Here is a 22,603-nt window from a genome sequence, read left to right as displayed (position 1 = left end):
AAATTTGTCGCAATACGACGGTGGGTCACACGGCTGATGGGTCAGAATGACCCGAAGATAACACAAGGGTTAAGAAGCTCTTAGCGTTAAGAGCTTCTTAACGAATCTGGGAAACCCGGCCAAGGTCGTTCTAGTGATGCCAAAACTGCCTCCCACAGTAATTGCCTACCCAATTATAATAGCTAATTCTGCAGCCTCTACGATAAGACTGTCAGGTCTGAATCTTTGGCTTGCTTTAATTGGCACATCGTGAGAGCTACACACCTGGATACCACACTGATTCACTCATCAGACTGCTGTGAAAAAAAAAAAAACTTTCCGTTAACGAATTGAAAGTAGGTCTGGTAGGCGCTATACATTACATACAAACGAATGTTAAAATATAAGGGATAATTTCTGTCTGGTGAATCTATTGAAGATATTCCATGTGCCAGGTGATTTTTTTAGCATTGTAGTTTTCATTCATCACTGGTTGTGTGGCCATAAACGGGGTTTCAAATACAGACTTATGTGCACATTTGCAACCCAGTGTGGGCAGTTGGCCGATGTCTAGCTCAGTGTTCTGCCAGTGTAGATTCTACATATTTCATATTAGAACAACTGACTCTGGGAGGTTTAAAGTAAAGTTCAGCCCTTTCAGCCCCCCCTTTACCATTGACTAATACTGCATGTTGTGAAACTGTCCTGTCCACCTATAATATTATAGTTAAAACAAACCCATACTGTAACAGAGATGGTTGGAATCACTGAAACTAAACAGCAGTTATTATTAAGCTTTGAGTGAACAGAAAAAGGACAAGAACCAAGCAAACACCTAAGAGCATTCGAGTATCAGTCAAACAAATGTGAAGACATGCAAAATGCTAGAGATTGATTAACAGTACAACAAATATCCACCCTGGAGTCGCATTTCCCTTTGAGATTGGCATCCTTTCCTGCAGAATAAATAGTGCTTTTTACATTCCATTAAACAACCCACCCATTTCCCAAATTTTCTTCATAGACCAACTAAATATAATAGTAATTAACTGGTTCATCCCACTCCATCTGAGGAAGCATCTACAAACGCCACATAAAGGCAACAATTTGTGCCATCATTTGAGACCAGTAAATAAACCAACATAAAAAACAATAATACTCTTTCGAAAACAAAACGGGGAGTACAGTCACACAGTTCCGGCAGCTCTTTAGTAGTTCATAGTCCTTATTATTTCTTTTGCTTTTTGAAGATCTTGAAGGTGTGTTTCTTACGGCTGGCTGCGGAGTCTGTCTCTTCTCCCGTGGATCCACTGTCGTCCTCCAGGGGGCTCTTCTTGGAGGAGAGCTGGGGGATGCGGCTGCTGCCCTTGGCCCCGGACCCCCCGGCTACCCCAGCCTGGCCTCCTGTCGGGGAGGGCGTGTCGGGGTCAGTGGAGTTGGGGCTAAGGGAACGTGAGGACTCGGACAGACTGACGTTGATCTCTCCCATGCTGGCTGACTTCTCTATGCTGTACACCTTCTTCATGAGGATGGGGCTGTCTGGGGCCGCGTCTGCCGGGGATTCTTCCTCTGGGATGCGATTCCCTCCGTTGGGGGTGAGGGCATGCAGGGACAGGGGGTCGTCTGAGCGGCCTGGGGGGCCGTGAAGCAGGGATGTGGGCTTCACTGGGTGGCCCTTGGTGCTGTAGGCCGACAGGCGCTCCCCCATTAGGGAGAGAGACAGGGAGGAGTCGGAGTCAGAGCGATTGAGCTCCCTGCCGGCAGACAGAGGACAGACATATATAGAGAGTCATTACCTCGGTAACAAAAACTGAAATCTAGCATGCTTGTACTTTATGTCTGAAAAGCTCAAGAGTTTGGCCTCGAGCAAAATGTTGAAATCCACACTTATTAGTACTGCAGGCAAGAAGGGAAGGAGGGTTGGAAACAGTGAGTACTATAAAAAAGTGAATAAAGACATTGTTATGAATTAAACAAACAAAATGTATGAGTAGCGTGTCCAGTGGAACATATTTGTATTAAATCCCTTAATGCAGCTATGGACCAGCAGAGATGGGGATGAACGTTTGTGTGGAGAGGAAGCTCATGCACATGCAAGGAATGTGGAGAGCAGAGAGCTGAAGAGAGCTGAGGAGCAGAGAGGAGGAGAGAGCAGAGAGGAGGAGAGAGCAGAGAGGAGGAGAGAGCAGAGAGGAGGAGAGAGTAGAGGGGAGGGGCGAGCAGATGGGTACCCGAAGCTGCCACTCAGTCTGGAGCGCCCTCTGGTGGCGTCTGAACAGGCAGAGTCTGAGATGGTGTCCATGGGCTGGAAGTAGGAGGAGGGGAGGACATGGGAGGAGTGGGAGCTTCCCAGGGAGCTGGGCAGACAGGAGGAAGAGCAGGAGAGGGAGGAGAGGGACTGAGGAGGTGTGGAGGAGGCGCAGAATATGGCGGGGTGCGAGACAGCCGAGGAGAGGGGGGGCAGACAGAAGTTCTCAAACTGTCCAAATGATTGGCTGGGTGACTGGTACTGGGAGGTCCTAGACCTGGAAGGGTAAGGGGTACCCTCCTCCCCTTGGTGCCCTCCCAACAGACAACCCTCCACGAACCTCTGGGAGCCCATAGCCAGCTGGGGGTCCATGTGGCGTTGACGGAGGGACATCATACTGGGAGCTGTGGGCACAAGAGAATACGGTTAGAGACCATATACTCTCAAATGACCGAAACACATTCAGTGTTGGACAACAGTGACACAAGACTGGGAGGGTAGGAGACTCAGGTGTTGGATCAAGGTCAACACGCAGGTCTTTGGGCCCAATGAGCTCCCAGTCCCTGTTTCTCAGTGAGGGTGTGACTTAACACATGCTTCAGTTAAGCTCTAAGACAACCAGGGCAGAATAAAGGAGGGGTGGCAATGCCTTTGATAAGAGCTCAAAGCACACTGCAGGCTTGGGTCTGACAAAGAACAGCTTGGTATGAAAGAATAAAAACAAAAATGTGTGACATTTAATTGTATATAACCATAACCTTTCTAAATGAGTCACTGTCTCAGTGCTGAGAGACACAGGAACAGGAAAGCCATGGTGTACTTGTGAGGGAGAGGGTGCTAAAGGGGTAGCTGGAGGGAGGAGCAGGAGGAGGAGGGAGACACAGATCAGTCAGAGGTGTAAGCCATTTCCAAGAGGCAGGGAAAGAGTGGCAGGCTTGCCAGCTGTCCATATAAAGACCTGTCCCATGACAAACAAGTTTAGGTTCTTTAAGCAGCTGTGACTGGAGTGACTTTGGGAGAGGGGGGTGGGGGGGGAGACGGAAAGGGGAGTCCAAGTTCAAAAAGAGGGGGGCAGGAGTAACAAGCCAACCGGAGTGTTTCCACATGGCCCGGCAGTGTGGCCCCATGGACCAGAGGTCACTGGCTCGACGTTCCATCAGCCAGGAGGCGTCTGGAGTCAGCGGTGGAGAATAGAGGGGAGTGTTATTCATGTGGATTCAAAGACTTACTGAAGACTGTAGTGGCAGAGGAAGGCTGTATTGCTTCCTGTGCAGTTAGTCAGCACTTTTCTTGTCTGTCAAGGTGTCTTTCAATCACAAGTCAAACACTAGGCTATGTCAGGAAAAAGAATACAGTTCTTTAAATTATATTCTTGCCCTTGCAAAATTGTCTTATCTTAAGCAGTGTTATGAAAGCAACAGATGTAGGCTGCTGCATTTAAAGTAAAAAAAACAGACGCACATTAACCTTTCCTGTAAAATAAATATAGATTTCAGCTACATTTATCCTAGATAAAATTCAGCCGATTTGAAACTAGGGCAATGCAAGGCAATGTTCTTAATAGTTTTGGCTTAGTTTAATGCTTCTTACATACACATAACATTGCAATGGACATACATACTGGGGCACAATTGCTAAAAAATACATCAGCACAAAGATTTGGTGTCATCAAGTATGTATTTCTTTCTTCAAAAGCTCAATATCCACAGCATGGCATTATGAACAGTTTTCACAGGATTCTCAAGCGCCATCTTTAGTCGAAGCAATTCAGATTTCCAACATGGAATAAACACCCAGTCAGCCCAATCAACATGTACAAAAGAAACGTGGAAAATTACATTTCAAGTATTACAGATGTCCAACACTCATTCTCAATCACAGACACGCTACCCTGAAGCCCTTACATTAGGGTGGGGGGGGTTGGGGGTTGTGGACGAATCCAAAGAATCATAGATACGTGGCAGATCCTGAATTCTCACAAGGATTTCTGGCCCTCCCCGTAAGGCTCCTGGGGAGTTTAGGGGGTCGTTTGCCAAGCCCCAATGCGTGGCCCCCAGAATCAGATGAGCCCTTACATTGCAGAGTTCCAGGTGTCATCATGTCCTCATCCATGTCCTCCATGTCCTCTGACATCATGAAGTGCTGGGGCGTGGCCCGGCCCCCCATGAAGCTGGCGTCGAGGTTCAGGGAGGAGGCCAGCGAGGGCAGCCCAGGGTTGTGGACCACGGTGAAGCCCGTCAGGATCTCGATCTGCTGCCAGCGATGCAGCCTCTCCCTCAGAGCTGCTGTCACCTCCCCCAGCGCCTGTCTAGGGAGGAAGGAGACACAGACATGAGGACGTGTCTGGGAGCCAGGGGGGGGGGACAGTTATGAGGACGTCTGGACATGGACGGGCAGGGACGGCTGTGTGGGGGGGTCTACGTATGAAACGACCTACTTTGCCGCCAGGATTTTGTGGTCCACGTCATCCAGGGAGGAGCTGTGTGCCACGTGGAACGTTCCAAACAGGGTGTTCCTTTTCTTCTTGATCTTCTCGGCCTGTTACGGAGGACAACACATTGGTCCCCACGACGTCCCTACAACTGTGCAAGTGTGTGTGTGTGTTTCCCTGACTGCTGCCTTACCCCCTCCTTGGCCACCAGCAGCTGTTTCTCGGCGTTCTGCTTCTTGATGTTGTAATACTGGACCTCCACCTCGTGGGTGAGCTGCAGCCACTTCTGGAGGGCGTCTGGTGGGGACCAGCTGCTCCGCGACTCCAGCTCCTTCTCCGCCTTCTTCAGAGCCATGCGCACCTGCAGCACACGCACGGCCCAGGGGTCAACAGTAGGAGATCACCAACGTGCAACTTCCTGGATGTGCCAATGTACCACTTCCTGTATGTACCAACATACCACTTCCTGGATGTGCCAACGTACCACTTCCTGGATGTACCAACGTACCACTTCCTGTATGTACCAACGTACCACTTCCTGTATGACTCAAAACTGACTTGTGAAATGGGCCCAACAAAGCCTGTAGGGAAAACTAGAAGGGGAATGTTGTGCGTGCTGTTATGTACCAATACCACAATAGCAGGGCTCCAGAGACAAGGAGAATGATGTCATGGACATTGGTGACTGAAGAGCTCCCTTTGTCTCTAGGCAAGCTTGTCCTGGAGACCTTCAGGGGCCCTCTATCTCCCTGCCAGGCCTTCACAGAGCCTGTTCCATGTGACCAGTGTGTGAACCATGTGACCAGAGTGTGGGCGAAAGATAACAAACCCCACCCCCTGGCCGGCAGGGCACACACCGCATGGCTGACCTCCGCTGGGAGCCGCACACAACACAGCAGGCTTTGGCACAAACCCCTGCACTGCTCTCACTGCACAAACAAAAACTCAAATCATGGCTTGGGTTAGGAAACTGTGACGATAAACAGGAAGATAACCATAATTGCCACGCAAAGGAAAGTCATGTGAAACTAATTTGCGGTAATGCCAACTGACAACAGGTTACAGTGTTCATGTAGTGGTGGAATGGGCCCGTTTCCTCCAATACACTGTGAGCTTCACAACGACTACAAGCTAACCGTTTCATCTTGCCGCCTCCTATCTGTGGCCCTGTCTTCAGGATCGAAACCAGATAACCAATGAGTCTTCCTGTGTTCTGCTGTCAGCTGACCCTGGCAGCTCTTCCTGCTAACTCCCCAGCGGGCAGAGCTAAGTGGGAGGCCTCCTACTGAAGCAGAATGTGTCAGAAAGGAAAAACCGAGGCTCTCCTGCTGACCCTTTCCCACATCACAATCACTCTGGCTCGCTCTTCTAATGCCAAGATGTTTGACTGCAGTCCCAGACGGCTGTCCTTCACCACCCTCACGGGCTGTAGTTTCCCTGCTCCAGCCCGCCCATACACACGGGGGGGTGTGCCTCCTGTACCTGGTCCAGTTCTTCCTCTGCGTATTTCTGCCGGCTCAGCTCGTTCTCTGTGCCCTCGCGGAGCCCCTTGAGGCGCTGGGCCTCCTGTTTGGCCGAGTTGATCTCATCCCTCAGCTTCTGCTCCAGGTTCACCTTCTCCACCTCCACCGTGCGGTGCTCCTCCTGGGCTATCTGCAGCCTGGGGGACACGGAGACAGAGGGCTCCATTTGAGAGTACAGTGCCTGAGGTATTGATGAATGAATGCCTTTTATTGTCATTGCACATAACAAAATTTAATTGCACTTCTCCTGGTGGTGACATATAGTATGACAGGACAAAATAGTAAAACATGAATTAAGACATAAAAAAGAGACCTAAGCAATATGAACACAGTAATAAAAAAAAATATATAAATAAGTAAATAAATCTTGGTTAGAGCTGATTCACCATACAGTGTCCCATACAGTCTCCTCATATTAGCCATGAATCGATCCTGAAGAGGGTTGGCACTGAGGTAAATGAGGGACTGGTGCCGGTCATCTTCAATACTGACGACAATGGCTTGTTGGCCTCTAGTCAGCTGCTTGAGCCTAATAAAAGTGACATCGTAGAGAGCAAGGCAGGGCCAAAGCAGGAATGAGAGCTTAGTGACACAGTTTCCAGACCCGCACTCACCTCGCTCCCTCCCTCTCTCCCAGGGTTGAGTTACACAGCACCAAGCAACATAAGACAACCAGAGATGCACTCTAGCGTCACCATAGAACGGCAGTCCCCAGTGTCTCCGATACTACCAGGCCTAGGTCTATATAAAGACCATAGAAGGACAAAGTTTGAAGGGCTGGCTTTGTCATGCTGCTTAGACCCCATCAAGTCACACTACTGAGAGAATTGTCACAAGACCAGCTCATTAAAAAAGGCAAGATTTAGAATGATCTCAAAAAAGTGGGTTAAATCATCCAGGTGTAGTCTAGGACTTGATGCTTAAACATGAACTAGAAAAAGTAACTGTTCACTAGAATGTTTGCTTTTCCGTTGATAAAAACGTGTTGTGGTCTAATCACTGATATTGACACACAAGTTAAATCTCCTAAACCAGACAGGTTTTTCATGAGAGAAAGTAGAGTAGCAGCAATAATACCAAGCAGCAGAGCAATACCATATTCCTCCAGCAGAGAGCAGCCTAGACTCCAGTGTCTGGCCGGAGCTGGAAATGGCAAAACACAGAGGCCTTGGTGAAAGGTGATCTGGGTGGTCAGAGGATGGAAAATGTGGGCGGCAGGCCCTCCCGTTAATGCTCTCAACCTTGACCTCTGCCATTCTCCAGCCTCAGTCCCAGCAGATCTGACTGAGCTCCACCACACAGAGCCCAGCAAAGCCCAGACTGCCAGTCTCACTGCACTGCAGGGTGTGACTATGGGCTTGTCTACAGGACAATGACTTCAGAGGCTCGCTGTTGCAACAGCTTGCGCTTCCAGGCCTTATACAACTGACATTGTTGCATGGCCTATTATCAAGACGTTTATGGTCTGCATTGGTCTGTCAATAAATGCCATAATTAGGCTTAATGTGATGGAAAGCAGCATGGCTACATTTGCATTGCAGATTCCCCACGATAGCAGCCCTGTACCCTGTTACGTGGTCCTGTACAGACTCACTGACCAAACTGAGAGGGTGAAGCAGAGCTGCAGATGACGTGTTAAGTGTCGATGCTTAACACCAGCTGCCATAGTAAAAGACACCCAGGAAACAGTGTGGGACCCCTCCCCCTGGCCTGCTCCAGAGGGCAGCAGCGAGAACAGGGGTCGGTGCTGGGCTGCAGGCCACTCGATCTGCTTGAAGGGCTGGACGGACTGCACCTGGCAGCAAGGATCAGCACGGACACACGGTTAGAGGACATGCTTCCTGTCTGTCCCAGTTCCACTCAGAGGACATGTCTCCTCTCTGTCCCAGCTCCACTCAGAGGACATGTCTCCTCTCTGTCCCAGCTCCACTCAGAGGACATGTGTCCTCTCTGTCCCAGCTCCACTCAGAGGACATGTCTCCTCTCTGTCCCAGCTCCACTAAGAGGACATGTCTCCTCTCTGCCCCAGCTCCACTCAGAGGACATGTCTCCTCTCTGTCCCAGCTCCACTAAGAGGACATGTCTCCTCTCTGTCCCAGCTCCACTCAGAGGACATGTCTCACAATCAGTAGCACAAGTTGTACTTTATCAGAACCCTTTTATCATATAATTCATGGTCATTTTCCTAGTATTATGGTCAGTTTTTTTTTTTTTTTCATAAGACCAGCCTGGTGGATACAGGATGACTGTCTTGCCTTTAAATTGTGTGAATTATTTTGTATAACACTTGATTTTATTGTCTTCTGTAATTCTTCCATTATCCTTGAATTCCTCTGACCCTCATGCCTCAATAGAGACTTTGCACCAAATCATTTCTGTGTCAGATCTTTTTTCTTTTATCCCATTTCTTGTCTGGTGTTACTCTCTCTCTCTCTACTTGGCTGACTGACAAAAGCGTCTAGATTCCAGATCCTGTCCTTTACAGAAAGCACACAGATGGATTCTTTTTTCTTTCAAAGATGGCTGGTCTCTGCCCTCCTCTCACAGGCTGCCATTACCCGAGCTCTGCCCACCCTGCATGTCCCAAGTCTGCCCCCACCCCTCCTCCCCCTTACTCATGGGAGTCTTCCTATTCAACTCCAGAAGTAGGTCGTTGCACCATGACAATACAGAGCATTGAGCTAGTTCGTAGTAGAAACCATATCATGCTGTGGTAAACTATTGCCAGACATTAGCTGTACAAACATAAGTAAAACAACTGCTAGATTTCCTCTTTCAAATCAATACACACCTCGCATTATTCAGCTTTAAAAAAAGAAATACAGCTCAATAAATGCTAAAGAAGTGTAATGGATGGTACCAGTAGAGCAGTTCTACCTGCCATGATGGGAATATTCCCCTCAGCACAGCTGAGATTTAAACCCAGCTGACACACCATGGCATGAGGTATGGCCGTGAGGCTTCACAATGGAAGCGAGCAGACAGAAACGGCACTCCTAAACACTGTAACAACTGTCTGAGGACATGATCTACAAGGTGTCCGTCTAGGCTGGAGGATGTCAGCCATCATGTGAAGCTGTCCCAAGGCTGCACTCACTCAAGGAACACGCACAAACTGGGAACACGCAGCCTTGCCATCTGCCCGACTGACATCCGGGGAAAAGGCCACGTCTATCGGCCCCTCCCGGCAGCCTACATCAAGGATGGCGACCAGTCATATTACAGTAGGGAAGGAGTCTGTCCCTGGGTAAAGGATATAATATACTGTGTGTGTGAGGAAGGAATCTGTCTCCATGTTGCTAAGGTGAGAGAGCATGGTCGTCTCCAGGGTTAACTGCAGTGTGAGGGCAGGAAGGCAGACAGGGGCCCAGCCAGGCTTACTGTCAGGGGGGTGGCAGGGTTGTAGGTTGCCAGCCCTGTCCCCTGTGCACTGGATGGGGTCTGACAGGCTGTGTTCGCTGAGACATACTTTCCACTCGCACGCTCCCCCCCTAATGCTGATCTCACAAGCAGACTCGCGCATTCTCTCTCGCATACACACGCATGCGTGCCGACACATACAGGCAGCTGTGAGGTACTACACGGCTACGGGACGATAGGCAGGGCTCCGAGAGGGGACCAGGGTCAAAGGTTGACGAGGACACAGGGGATCGAGAGATGCCTACTTCACCGGGAGTGAAGAAAAAAAAAGCTCTGACGCAACACCCAAGTTATCAAGTTACTTAATGACCCTGATGTTCGAGAAAAACGAGCCGCTTTTGCAAATTGTGACTTGTCACGGACTGGAAGTCGGTGACTACCAAGTGAGTCACAGCCCAGCTCTCACATGAGCCACACACCCACTTCCTCCTTCTGAGGATCCGGCTTCCAATGTCACATGACACGAGATGGAAAGAAGATCGAAAGGAGAGACTTTGCAGAAGCAGCCAACACATGACACCGTAAACATGTTAAGAGCACGCCATTAGCTTCTCTTCTCTGGACAGAGACTGGAGGGACTCACAAGGTCACCCCGTAGAGACATCAGGTGTCGGTGGACACCGTGGAAATCACTCACTTCTGTTGCATGTCGTGCAGGCTCTGCTCCGCCCTCTGAAGACCCTCCAGGTCACCCATCATCTTCTTCATGTGGTCCTTCGAGTAGCGGTTCTGGATGTAGGCAAACCAGCAGCCACCTACTCCAATCACTATGGATACCACCAGCATGAAGTCCTTCAGGTGGTGGTGTCTGTTCACTAGTAGAGGGAGAGGGAGAGAGAGAAAGAAACACAAGTTGAAAATCTGTGAAGAAGTGGCCCTGAGACATCAATAAAACAAATAGGACCCTTAATCATTTCAACTATTGACCATGTCACATTCCATCGCGATGCACCAAGTCTTTGTGAAAATGCTCTGAAAGTAAGCCGTCTGTAGTCCCCTTTGTGCAGCCCAGGCCAGGTTCATCCTTAAAGGGGGACGAACGGGGGATTGGTGTGTGAAGGACCCCCTCCTAAAACACCCAGCTAAAACCAGATTAACACCATCTATTTCCGTCTGGTAACGGAGCCTTAACAACAACATGGGAGAGAACACAGGTCGCTGGCACCCATGATGACATTGACATGTGGAGACGCCGAGGTGCGAACATCCTCAGTCATAATGTCACTGTCTTGAAGGAGCCTGAACTATTACATTCCACACATGTACAGACAGGTAGGCTGCCTGCAACAAAGCTCTGGGGCAAGATGTCCGCCATGTGTAAGCAGCACTAGGAGACGGAAGTACAGCACTCTCACCTAACCCAACACCAAAAAAGAGGAAGTTTTGTCATCTAGTTTTAGATGGCTAAGCGGTTAGGGAATCGAGCTATTAATCAGAATGTTGCCGATTCCTGGCCGTGCAAAATTACGTTGTGCTCTTGGGCAGGGCACTTCACCCTACTTGCCTTGGGGGAATGTCCCTGTACTTACTGTAAGTCGCTCTGGATAAGAGTGTCTGCTAAATGACTAAATGTAATGTAAATGTAGTTTGAACAGGATTGGCCCTTTAAAACAGGCTGACAGGGCAAGCCAGCTCACAAACATGTGGGACAAGCCTTTTCACTAATCCCTGCAGGCTATTACTAACTAGATCCAACCCCTTACTTACCCCTGGCATCTCAAAAACAAGCATCCCCTTCAATGTCACTGCCTTTCCCCGTAGGCTGCTGGGACCATCATTAGGCTGGAAATGACATCAGTCAAGGGCTCTGGGTGTACCCATGTAACCTTGCTACAGTGCAGAGACGACTCAGCCAGCCAGGGTCAGTGAAGCTTTAAAGCCAGCCAGCCAGCCAAGACCAGTGAAGCTCCACAGCCAGTCAGGCAGCCAGCCAGACAGCCAGCCAGCCAGCCAGCCAGCCAGCCAGCCAAGACCAGTGAAGCTCTGGTCAGGCAACTAGGACCAGTGGAGCTTCACAGCCAAGACATCCAGCCAGGCATCCAGGGTCAGTGGAGTTTAGAATGACAGTAATGGTCATTCATCATTGGGATAGCTGTATGAGCGCTACAGCTCAGTAGAGTTATATAAATAGGTGTGTAATCTAGAGAGTCCACAGAACAGTGGGAACGGAAGCTGTCACCCACCTGCATACTCCAGAGCAGATCAGAGTACACAATGGAGTAATGACCAGGGTTTATTTTTAATTTTTTTACTAATGTGTATTAGCTATTCCATAAATCAGTCTTTTCTGTAACACAGACAATGTTCCATTCGCTTGTTCTTAAAATGCTGCATTGCAGAATCTTTGGAATTTTGCAGAGACCTGCTTAACTGAATCTAACTGTTTAACTAACCATTAGACAGGAAAGAACTTGGCAAAACTGTGTCTTCTCAGTTACAGCTGAGGTGAAATGGCTCCACTTTGGTAAAAGTGTCAACCACTAAGTGTCCATTTGTGAGACTTAGCCTATTTACATAACACCATTGTGAAAGGTGTCCTGAAACGATGCTGACTAGGCCAGACTGGGTGTGTTTCCGACAAGCCCCCTCTGGGTCTGTGTGTGTCTGACGAGCCCCCTCTGGGTCTGTGTGTGTCTGACGAAACCAGCCTGGGTGTTTCCGACGAGCCCCCTCTGGGTCTGTGTGTGTCTGTCGAGGCCAGCCTGTGTAGGTGTGTGTGTGTGTGTGTGTATCTCCACAGGCCCTTCATGGCTTCCCTACTGGAGCTGTCAGGTACAGGCGGCCCCCTCTGGTCTCCCCTCCAGCTGGGACGCTTCACCAAACACACCCACACACACACTGACACATGCCAGGCACAGACCACAGCGAACACACAGACCTCCTGCAAACTTGCTTTGAAACTGGATTTTTTTTTTTTTTAATACCCTTTCTCTAAAAGGTCCAACCATCTTAGCCTGCTTTATAACTGTTTCCTATCCTTTAACCCTTGTGCTGCCTTCGGGTCACATGACCCAAAGGTTCATAATGAACCATCATTGTGTTTACCCAATTTTACCCAATACAAAAACAAATTAAAATAATTTTCTTTTAACCTTTGCAATGTGGGGGGTCTGAGACAGCCCAACGGTTAAAAGAAAATGCTTCACTTTGTTTTTGTATGCGGTAAAGTTGTCGCAATACGACGGTGGGTCACAATGACTGATGGGTCAGAATGACCCGAAGATAACACAAGGGTTAATCAGTGCTTTTTCATTTGCATATTCTCCTCTTTGTAGGCATCTGCTCACATGTAGAGAGAATCCAGCGATGGTACTAGCACTAGAGGCATGTTCTATAGAGAGCCTACAGAGATAGTACTCGAGGCATGTACTATGGAGAGAATCACAGAGATAGCACTAGTACTAGAGGCATGTACATAGGATGGCTACTGTGGGGCGGAGCTACAGGTTTAGAGGGACATTACATTTACATTTTGTAATTTAGCAGACGCTCTTATCCAGAGCGACTTACAGTAAGGGACAGTCGAACTGTCTTATATTCTCTGCACCCTGTATTGGGGGAAAAAGGAAGAGGATTTTTTTATTTATTTTTATAATTTGCCTCAGTGCGCCAGAGAGCTGTGCTTGGAATACAGAGCAGCTCAGGGACACCTCCTCTCTCTTCCCCTTTTCCTCTTCTCCTCCTCTCTCCCCCACCACCTGTCTTCCTCTCTACCCGACCTCCTCTCTTGCCCTACTCCTTTCTCCCCCCACCTCCTCTCTCTTCCTCTCTTCCCCACCACCTCTCATCTCTTCCTCCCTTTCCCTCCTCCTCTCTCCCCCACCTTCTTTTTCCTGGACATACTATGCTGTTTACTATGCAGCAGCTGAATGAACCACTCGAAATAAACACCGATTGTCAGAGTAGTCTGCATCAGAGAGGGTCAGTGCAGTTAGGTAAACTAGCTCACAGACCCTTCAGAGCAGGAAATAAAAGATGACTTTCTGGAAAAAAAAACTGGTTGAGTGAGGGAACGTTATAAAAACAAGAAGTTCTGGCTATCCTTCTCTAACATCATAACCAAAAACAATAACAATACACGTGCCTTATTTGCTACCGTTGACAGACTAACAAACCCTCCGGTGTCAGTAACAGCTACGCTCCAATCCACCTGGGCATAATTCAAAATATGAGACAAGCAGTCGGTGCTTCCACACCAACCACAGGATATGTGTTTTCCCCATCTTTAAATAACATCCATTCAAATATCATGACATAATTGAAGACTTATTGCTTTTGAACTGTTTTTAGTGTTTTATTGAATGTGCGAATCTTGTTATCTTTTGCATTATATTTTGATGCTTTGAATGGTTTTATGTGAAGCACTTTCAATTGCCTTGTTGTTGAAATGTGCTATACAAATAGACTTGACTACCCAACCTTAAAAAAAACAAACACTGGATGGTATTTAGAAGACGCAATGACTTACTCAGTGGTGCACCAAACAGAACGGTATCCAAGGATTTGAGTTGTAACTTCTGGACGTGGCTACGATCCAGTATCTTCAGAACTGACAGAGTGAGAGTGGTGTTCTTCACGGCCAGTCTGAGGGAACAGACAGAGACATGGCGGTTATTGGCGGTTTACAGGGAAGGTGCTGGTCGCCAGCCTCCTCCTGTCACTTACCGGGGCATGGCACTGCCGTTGAAGTGGTACTTGCGGAAGGCGTCGACATACTGAGGCAGCTCCACGTAGGTGATCAGCCACACCACCACCTCATCCACTGTCCAGTTGTACACTGCAAGACACGGATACACACTTTAAAATACAGTGGAACACAAACTCTTCTCAGGTGAAGCTCATCTATGGGGTTTGAAATATAGACAGGAAATAAAGATAAAGAGCAAAGGCTTCCTGGGTATGAAGAACAAATGCCTTATATAACAGACAAAACATGTCTCTGACTCAGCCACCTATTTCCTCCAAGGCCTGACCTTTGGGCCAGATGAATGCTAGGGCTAGGCCTGGAACCGGAATTAGGGCTGGGGCTGGGGCTAGGCCAAGGCTCCATGTGGAACCCACAGGGATTCAGTCACAACCTTCCCTAGGTTGCCAACACTCACATAGACATGTGTCATCTCCAGTTACAGCTCCAATAACATAACACCAGACCTCTAGCAAACACATCTGGGATTCTCTTCAATATTTCAGGGGCAGGTCGGATCACGTAGGAGCTATCCTCTATCACAACACACATGTGAACGTAAACACTCTCTAAAGACGGGGCCAGGGAGATCCGCTCCAGGCTCCTTCTGGAAGGGATTCAACAATGTGGGCTGTAGTAGTGAGCTACTTGCTGCAGCTCCAGCTCAGACCCAGTTTTCTGCCTCCAAAACCTCCTCTGAGGCCTGACGAGGAGCTGCAATGCAGCGGCAACCAGACAGCAAGCGGGGGGGGGGGGGGGAGGAATGGAGAGAGGAGAGACGTGTGAAAATCCACAAGTGGTGTATGATAATGGACGTTAGAGAAGTCAGCAGGACAAAGGGAGGAAGGAGCAGGTGAGAGGTGAAGTGCCTGTGTGTGTGTATGTGTGTGTGTATGTGTGTGTGTATGTGTTATCTGTGTCAGGATGCCGTGCCGACAGGTTCTCTGATACCCCACTGCCTGCACGGGCTGGCTAAATGGTGAGCACTTTGCTTGACAATGCTAACATGCTCTGCTCCTGGGGCTGGTGGACTGAACTCTACCCTGCCCTAGCCTCAAAGTCTTGAGAGTTCATTACATTTCACTGATTATGGTGAGAATAGTAAACAATGCAAAATGCAGCCTTTGGTACAAGATATTCTGTGGATGGTAATGAAGGATAACAAAAAGAAAACATTGTGTCTTTCAAAAGCTTGACACCACGTGCAAGGAAACAGAGTGAACAGAATGAGATTCACATGGTCTGTTTCTGAGACTCATTTATGCAAATAGCCTGCCTGGGGATAGGCAGCTTGGTGCTGTTGTTGCGAAGTAGTGATCAAACTGCAGCAATGTTCCTACCTGCTGAACCCTTCCATGCGTTCCAAAGGTCCTCCACGCTTATGAACTGGTCATCACCATGGAAACGGTTGTGCTTGCCTTTGGGGTCATGGTAGTTGAGGTCTTCCCTGAGGAACTACAGGGTACCATGGAGAAGGAAGACAGAGTTACACTAAACCTAACACTGATGGAAATTAGGGTACACAGGAGTCATTAATCCAGATTCCTAATCCGGTTATCTTTTTGGGGGATATACTATGCAAAGCATTCTTTAGGTAACATACTTTAGGAGCTACACATGCCTTTGGCCTGGATTGCATCACTTATTGTGCTCCTTGGAATCAAAGCATTCATGGACAAGTGGGTTTAAATAAACACTGGCACACACTTGAAGTTGGACTGATGGAATGCGGAATCCTTTTGGATACATTTCGTTTTTTATGGTGAGTATCTAGAGAACTCAAACAGCCTGGCAAGCAGACCTCGTGTTACTAAATAAGGACATGTCGTCAGGTACATCAGAGACAAGTGTAGTTGTCGGAACTGACAGCGGAAAAATTAAGTCTTGGGGGGGGGGGGGGGGGGGGAGCTGTTCTGCTTCAGCCCCAGAAGAGGGGAACAGCATTCCAAACACCAGCTCCAACTGATGTGGAGATAATACCCATGTGATTGTGTAGACAACATCTTTCACTGAATGCAGTTTCACAAAAAGTCAGAACACACTCCCACGAACACAACAAAAAGACAAACAGCCCGCTTTCATGACAACGGTGTACCCCTTACAGCACTTGGCAATCCATCAATCGCGCATGCATTCCGCTGCCAAGGCCTCAGTACGAAGCACAGGTCATGTCATAGCCTCTCCAAGCCTGTTCTGTTGAGCAACACTCCAGTGATAGGGCTTAGCTGACATGAAATCTGTCCATGTTGTATCCTCAGCCCCCATGCTGTTCCCACAGAGAGGGTGAGAAACTTGGCTCCAGTGAGACACACACCCCCACAAAGTGCAGCTCATGCTCCAGCAAACCAAATTGGTGGAGGAGCACCACCACCATGAACGATGTGGTTTCATTGTTCAGAGTGTTCTTGATGTCTATGGCTTTCATGACAGAGCTTGAGGAGGGGGGGTGGGGGTGCAAGTGATCAAGTTTATTCCTAGCATTGCGGTCTCATAAACTGCTTATGCGGTTTATATTTTAAACAAGAGATCTTTCTCAAATGTATATTTTATGTTTTAAATCACCCTGCAGAGCTGTGCTAGTGCTCAGACCTCTCCCATGTTTTCCCTCATCTACTGTTGGCTGAGAGCCAGACCAGACCACTAGCTCTGCCTGCTGCTCTGCGCTTTGCTTTCAGGGATGTCGACCTACTTGCCAAGTGCCTCCTCCAAAACCACAGGGAGCTGCAGAAAAGAGGAGGGCCGTCCCAGACTGACTACTCCGCATGAGGTCACTGGGGAAACCTCCACAGGCCACCCTGAGAGGGCTGGCTGCGGGGCCGCAGTGTGAGAGGGCTGGCTGCAGGGCTGCAGTGTGAGAGGGCTGGCTGCAGCTCTGCAGTGTGAGAGGGCTGGCTACAGGGCCGCAGTGTGAGAGGGCTAGCTACAGGGCCGCAGTGTGAGAGGGCAGGCTGCAGGGCCGCAGTGTGAGAGGGCAGGCTGCAGGGCCGCAGTGTGAGAGGGCTGGCTGCAGGTATGCAGTGTGAGAGGGCTGGCTGCAGGGCTGCAGTGTGAGAGGGCTGGCTGCAGGTATGCAGTGTGAGAGGGCAGGCTGCAGTGTGAGAGGGCTGGCTGCAGGGCTGCAGTGTGAGAGGGCTGGCTGAAGGGCTGCAGTGTGAGAGGGCTGGCTGCAGGGCTGCAGTGTGAGAGCGCTGGCTGCAGGTATGCACTGTGAGAGGGCGGGCTGCAGGTCTGCAGTGTGAGAGGGCTGGCTGCAGTCCATCCGCAGACCACAGGTTATATCTTACCAGAGATGAGCCTGCAGACAGGAATGCCTGTGGCCAGACTACCAGGGGAGGCCCAGGACACTATCTAAGAAGAGGAACACAATCTCTATACTTCCAATAGAAGAATCCCAAATAATGTTGTGATTGAACAGATCCATTTAACAAATCCAGTGCTGCATGTATAGCAAAACCTCGGTGGACAACTTGCATCTAAAAGCCCAGTGTGGTTTCAATGGTAAAGGAGGCACAAATCCACCACTTATACCATTAGCATGATAATATCCTTAAAGGTCCGCACTAAACTAATCCTGTTATCTTTAACTTATCCTGGATAAGTCACGGCTGACCAGATACGATTACCGCTGCCTTCCTGGAAGCCTTGTCTGTGTGAGAAGTAGATACTGACCACGTCTGTCTCTGCCACATCCACGTTCCCGTTGGCGTCATCGTCCATCTGCTTGTGGATGCTGCGGATGGCCTCGAAGCTCAGGATGGCGTTCTCGTCCTGGCACAGCTGCTCATCGATACGACAGAGTTCTGGAGGAGAGATGGAGACATGCCTGCTGTGTTACAGTCTGCATAGAAGGGCCGGCTCAACATCAATCTTGCAAATGCAAGATGCAATAAGCAAATTAAATAAGGCGTCCATGATTATAAACTAATAGGCCAAGACACTGTGCCACAACAACCACATGATACAGAATGTGCAGTCTAAAAGACCCCTCACACACCACGTTTTCAGCCAATAAGAGTTTCACATAAGGGTTGTCTATACTGAGCATGACACAGTGGAAGCACCACACAAAGGAGAGTGACAATGCTCCTACTGAGCACCGAGACAGTGTCCTCATGCTGCAGCAGAGGCAGCCTCAACAAGTCACAAAGGCTTGTCATTAACGAATGGGAAGTACCTCAAATCGGCAATACGGAGGTAAATAGCATGAATTGCACATATTTGATTTAGAAAACCCAGACTACAGGGCTGAGGGTACCTCTGTTCTCACACGTCAGTTTGCCGAGTCATGTCGTAATTCTGCGGACTTCACACATCCGGCTGAGACCAGTTCCTGCACACTAGCATGCCCTGATCCTCCCTGCCTGTAATATGAACACTTTCATCTCTGACAACCAATGCTGATATCAAGAGCCATACAATTCCACAAAATGCTGAAAACAATCAGTAGAGGGCATTTGGCCTGAATTACAGAAGCACTACTAGTTCAGGCTAACCAGCTGGCAATTATGGGTCCATACAACTATGAGCACACTCTCTGGCTATCATTGTACTGCATGGGAAGTTATAATAATGTCATCCTCTTGGGAAAAAACAGCTGTAATGCCTTGTTTGTTCTAGTCCCTGCAAATCTATAGGATGACTCAGCAGCCAGCACTACGTAGCACAGGGCAGGCAGTAGCTGACCTCATGACTACAGAACATAGGCCTGCACCCAGGTCAGACCCCTGCATTCTTTCACATGACACCCCAGTGCTCGATACCATGAACTAGTGGGCTATTGAGGGTAGGCCTACATGATCAACGGAAAACAAGTCACGTTCACCCTCACTGTGGACACTCTACACAAAGGCAAATAGGAAGAAATTCCATCAAATATTAGGCCAACATTTAGTTAACAGCATAGTTAAGGCACCTGACCCACATTTGATTAAATGGAAGGGAAAAACAAAACAAAACAAAAAATCTAAATCAGGGGACTATGGGTGAACCCTGGCACAATTTCAGAGCTGATAAAGGGTGAGTGTTGTGTACAGGACAGGTTCTGCATTTTTGTCATTGAGTACATTTAGTAAGTACCAGTAAGTCTACATTCCAGGTGTGTGGTGCTCATGCATCCAAAGGTGGATGAAAGCAAACATTACAGCTTGCCACCTGTGGATCTCCCATGAATCCCACCCACCTGTCCCCATTTGCTAAGCAAAATTCCTGGGACTCTAGAGATTAGATATTAGCCTACCTTTTACAATAGCCATGTTAGTTATGTAAGCCCGTCTCTGTGAGCGTGTAAGAGGAGCATGCACTCTGAGCTGTTCCACTTCATTGCCGGTGTAATTACCATTCCCTGCCCTCATTCCAGCAGGACAAACAAAGCTTCTTGGTCTGATGTCTGTACAGAACCCCCTGCTGGCCCCAGTCTCTTCAGACAGATAGGCTATCACATGTTAGCTGTAAACCTGGCTTTCAATGAGCCCAAAAACTAGGGATCAACTATTTATTTATTGTTCCCCACCATTCTGAAACCTTTTCCTTCATATATGATGTTTTGTGTCTGGGACAGTCTGCTGTTTGGTTTTGATGGTGGGTTGTTTTCAAATGTTCCGTGTACATTCCATAATAAAATGGTGATGACTTCATACAGCTCCCATAATAATTGGATATGAAATAGTAACTCAGGTTGTAGAAAGTTCTTGAAAGTCGTGGTTTATAACCTGGCAGCTTTGTTTAACAGCAATAGACTTGTGTCAACAGGCCCCTTGAACAGGAAGTCAAGCAACACAAGATAAATTACAAAAAACAACCTGAACACCAACACTTGATGTTTACTTAAAATCACGTGTTCTGTACAGTCACTGGATTAAATAACCATGACTGACTATGAGGTAAACTAAATAGGACTGTCAGAGTTAAGCAATAAAGACCACAGGCTCTGTCAGTGAAAGTGTGTCTAACCTGGAAAGGAACATCAATTGTCTTGTTGATTATTTGTTTCAACAAGACCTCCAATTCATTCAGGTGGTATCGAGCTCTTACATAACCATTCAGTTTTTATCCATCGGCTTACTCTAGACTTGCATGGCTCCATGGCCACTATGCCTCTATCCTGCACAGTGCGGTTATGTCTTCTGAAAAGCACTTTAGTTGCAATAAACACAATAAACAACACAGAACATGCACACCCATTCCTGACTAGGTGCTATGATCTGGTGGGGAACAGTGAGCATACTGTATGCATACCCTGACTATTCTCAGCATGGCTACATTTAGAGCCATCACAGTCTAAATTCAGACCCAGTACACAAGGTCCTACAGCATGTAGAGTACTAGAACATGTTACAACGTGACAGTTAAAAGCACATATCTAGTAAAGGTGAATGACTTCCCTTGGAAGCGACAACCCAACAAGAGTGGAAGGAAATATATCAAACTATATTTCATTATTTACTCACCTGACACCCCATTGTCAACATGCTGGAAGTCAGTGTTTCCTTGACTTGGTTTGTCTGTCCGGCTCTCTCCCACGATACATAAGCATACAATCCACAAGGGGACCAATTTGCTGAAATCCATAACGGATGTTTGCTATGGACAAAAGGAGAAGAGCTTCATTAATACCATTTGATAGCTGGCTAACAACATGATGCATGGACATAAAGCGAGCAAAAAAAAATATGTGGGCGGGGGCAGTGGCGCGTTTATACAGTATTAAGGCCCCAGACATGGCTAGCTTGTAGCTAGCTACCTAGCAAACTAGTTTAGTCTTACAAGCCGGTTAGCTAGCCCGTAGTGTATGTTAGCATTCAATATTAGTATACCTAACAAACTGCAAGTTCACTCAAACGAATAGTTATTCTGGAACGCATATTTCCCAAAAGAGATAACTAGCTAGATACTGTAGTCTAGACACAAAAAAAGTGACAACTGTCTGAGCTTGTATGTACAGTACTGTCCGGGCCTGAATCGGTTAACTAGCTCTAGCTAGCTAGATAGGCTTTCCTCCAGCTATCCATCTGGTATTTAGCTATGTTATATCTGCTGTAGATATACATAACATGATTTACGTCTGTACATGTGTCCCATTAATTCCTGCCAACCTAAGCATTTTGTCTTCACTTCATTTGCTAATTAATATCCATGGAGAATTCCCAACGAAATCATCGCAGGCGAGTCGCTCATTCTGCCAACCAGGCAGCGATAACACAGCTAGTCAGAACACGGACTGCAAGCTAGTGCTAAATAGCTAGCAAGCTAATTTAGCGTGCTGCAGCTAAAAAGTAAGAAATCTGACGTATTATATACAAGTCTGTACCAAATAAAGGGTTTACCTTATCGTAAGTCTAAACTGCAGAGAGTGGTTTTCAGCTATGTGTTAACATTGCAGCGCACGCCGATGCTTGGTCCCCCATAGAGAACGCGCGTCACCTTCTTTACTGTGTGAGACTCGATACAGAAATTGTGACACACATACTCTACCGCAGAGGTGGGGATGTAAGAGGCAGCGTCGGGATTTCAACTCAAGCCTGCCACCTCGAGGCTTTCGAGTTCAGCTACGAGTCTCTGTGACGACTGCCTTTAACGACGGCCAGGGAACGTTTTTGCTATGTATTATAAAAGGGCATCTGCAAAAAGGCATCATAGGCTATCTGCATTATCAACATAATAGTCTACTACAATAAAGTATCTTATTGATGGCCTACGGGAATTAGTGGAACGTTGGAACCTTTTGTCCACAGGTTGTTCAGCAGGGGAAAAAAACAATTTTAGTAGTAGGCAGAGAATGTGGTAGTAGGCTATAGACCAATTATTTGTTTGTAAACATTCGGAATGCGCACGCAATGTGGCTGCAGAAAACCGGGAAAGGATAGCCTTTATAATGGCTGGAGAAGTACACGGATTATACAAATAGTTCGATTTAAAAAGACCAAAAAGGTCGAAGAGGACAGCCTCCAAGAGAAAAAGCGATTCCCCATTGATCTGTCACATCAGAATTTTGATTTGGGTTACGACAGTCTTGAAATTTGAGTGAGAATGTCGCCCGGTAGACCGCATACTAGTCTTATGCGGCAGCCATGTCTTCACGTCATGTCTCAAAGTTCATAATTTTACAGTTTTACAGTCAATTCTACACCTAAAAAGTCGAGCAGTGCAGCTTTCAAGAGATATGGTAATTCTGCTTTTAGCTAGCTGGTCCCATTATTTTTGTGATTTGTGTAAAACTGGCAATCTGAGTGAGACTGCGTCCCCGTTACACTGTTTTGACGTCGTTAGCCTCAGTCGGACTCGGGTCGCTCACTGGCAAGTGTGCACAAAGTTGTATTTCA

At 47.8% G+C, this 22,603-nt stretch overlaps 1 protein-coding gene across 4 annotated transcripts; it reads right to left on the bottom strand.

Moving 5' to 3' along the window:
• Positions 1 to 736: 736 nt before the first annotated feature.
• Positions 737 to 21,868, bottom strand: stim1a (stromal interaction molecule 1a). 4 transcript variants are annotated; one of them, XM_062472387.1, is made up of 14 exons: positions 21,608 to 21,740; positions 20,732 to 20,864; positions 17,955 to 18,085; positions 15,626 to 15,740; positions 14,267 to 14,378; positions 14,070 to 14,185; positions 10,239 to 10,416; positions 6,141 to 6,318; positions 4,852 to 5,019; positions 4,665 to 4,765; positions 4,303 to 4,535; positions 3,318 to 3,398; positions 2,211 to 2,631; positions 737 to 1,733 (listed from the first exon to the last, which is right to left on the bottom strand). In XM_062472387.1, exons 2-14 carry the CDS (start codon positions 20,850 to 20,852, stop codon positions 1,208 to 1,210), a joined length of 2,481 nt encoding a protein of 826 aa, XP_062328371.1. In that variant the 5' UTR covers positions 20,853 to 20,864; positions 21,608 to 21,740; the 3' UTR covers positions 737 to 1,207. The 4 variants fall into 4 exon arrangements, with proteins under 4 accessions (XP_062328371.1, XP_062328369.1, XP_062328367.1 ...); XM_062472385.1 differs by lacking the exons at positions 3,318 to 3,398; positions 21,608 to 21,740 and adding an exon at positions 21,751 to 21,868; XM_062472383.1 differs by lacking the exon at positions 3,318 to 3,398.
• Positions 21,869 to 22,603: the final 735 nt, after the last annotated feature.

This window comes from Osmerus eperlanus, chromosome 11, assembly GCF_963692335.1.
Source record: "Osmerus eperlanus chromosome 11, fOsmEpe2.1, whole genome shotgun sequence".
NCBI classification, from domain to species: Eukaryota; Metazoa; Chordata; class Actinopteri; order Osmeriformes; family Osmeridae; genus Osmerus; species Osmerus eperlanus.
The sequence above is the reverse complement of the archived record's forward strand: the minus strand, read 5'-3'. Positions and strand labels throughout refer to the sequence as shown.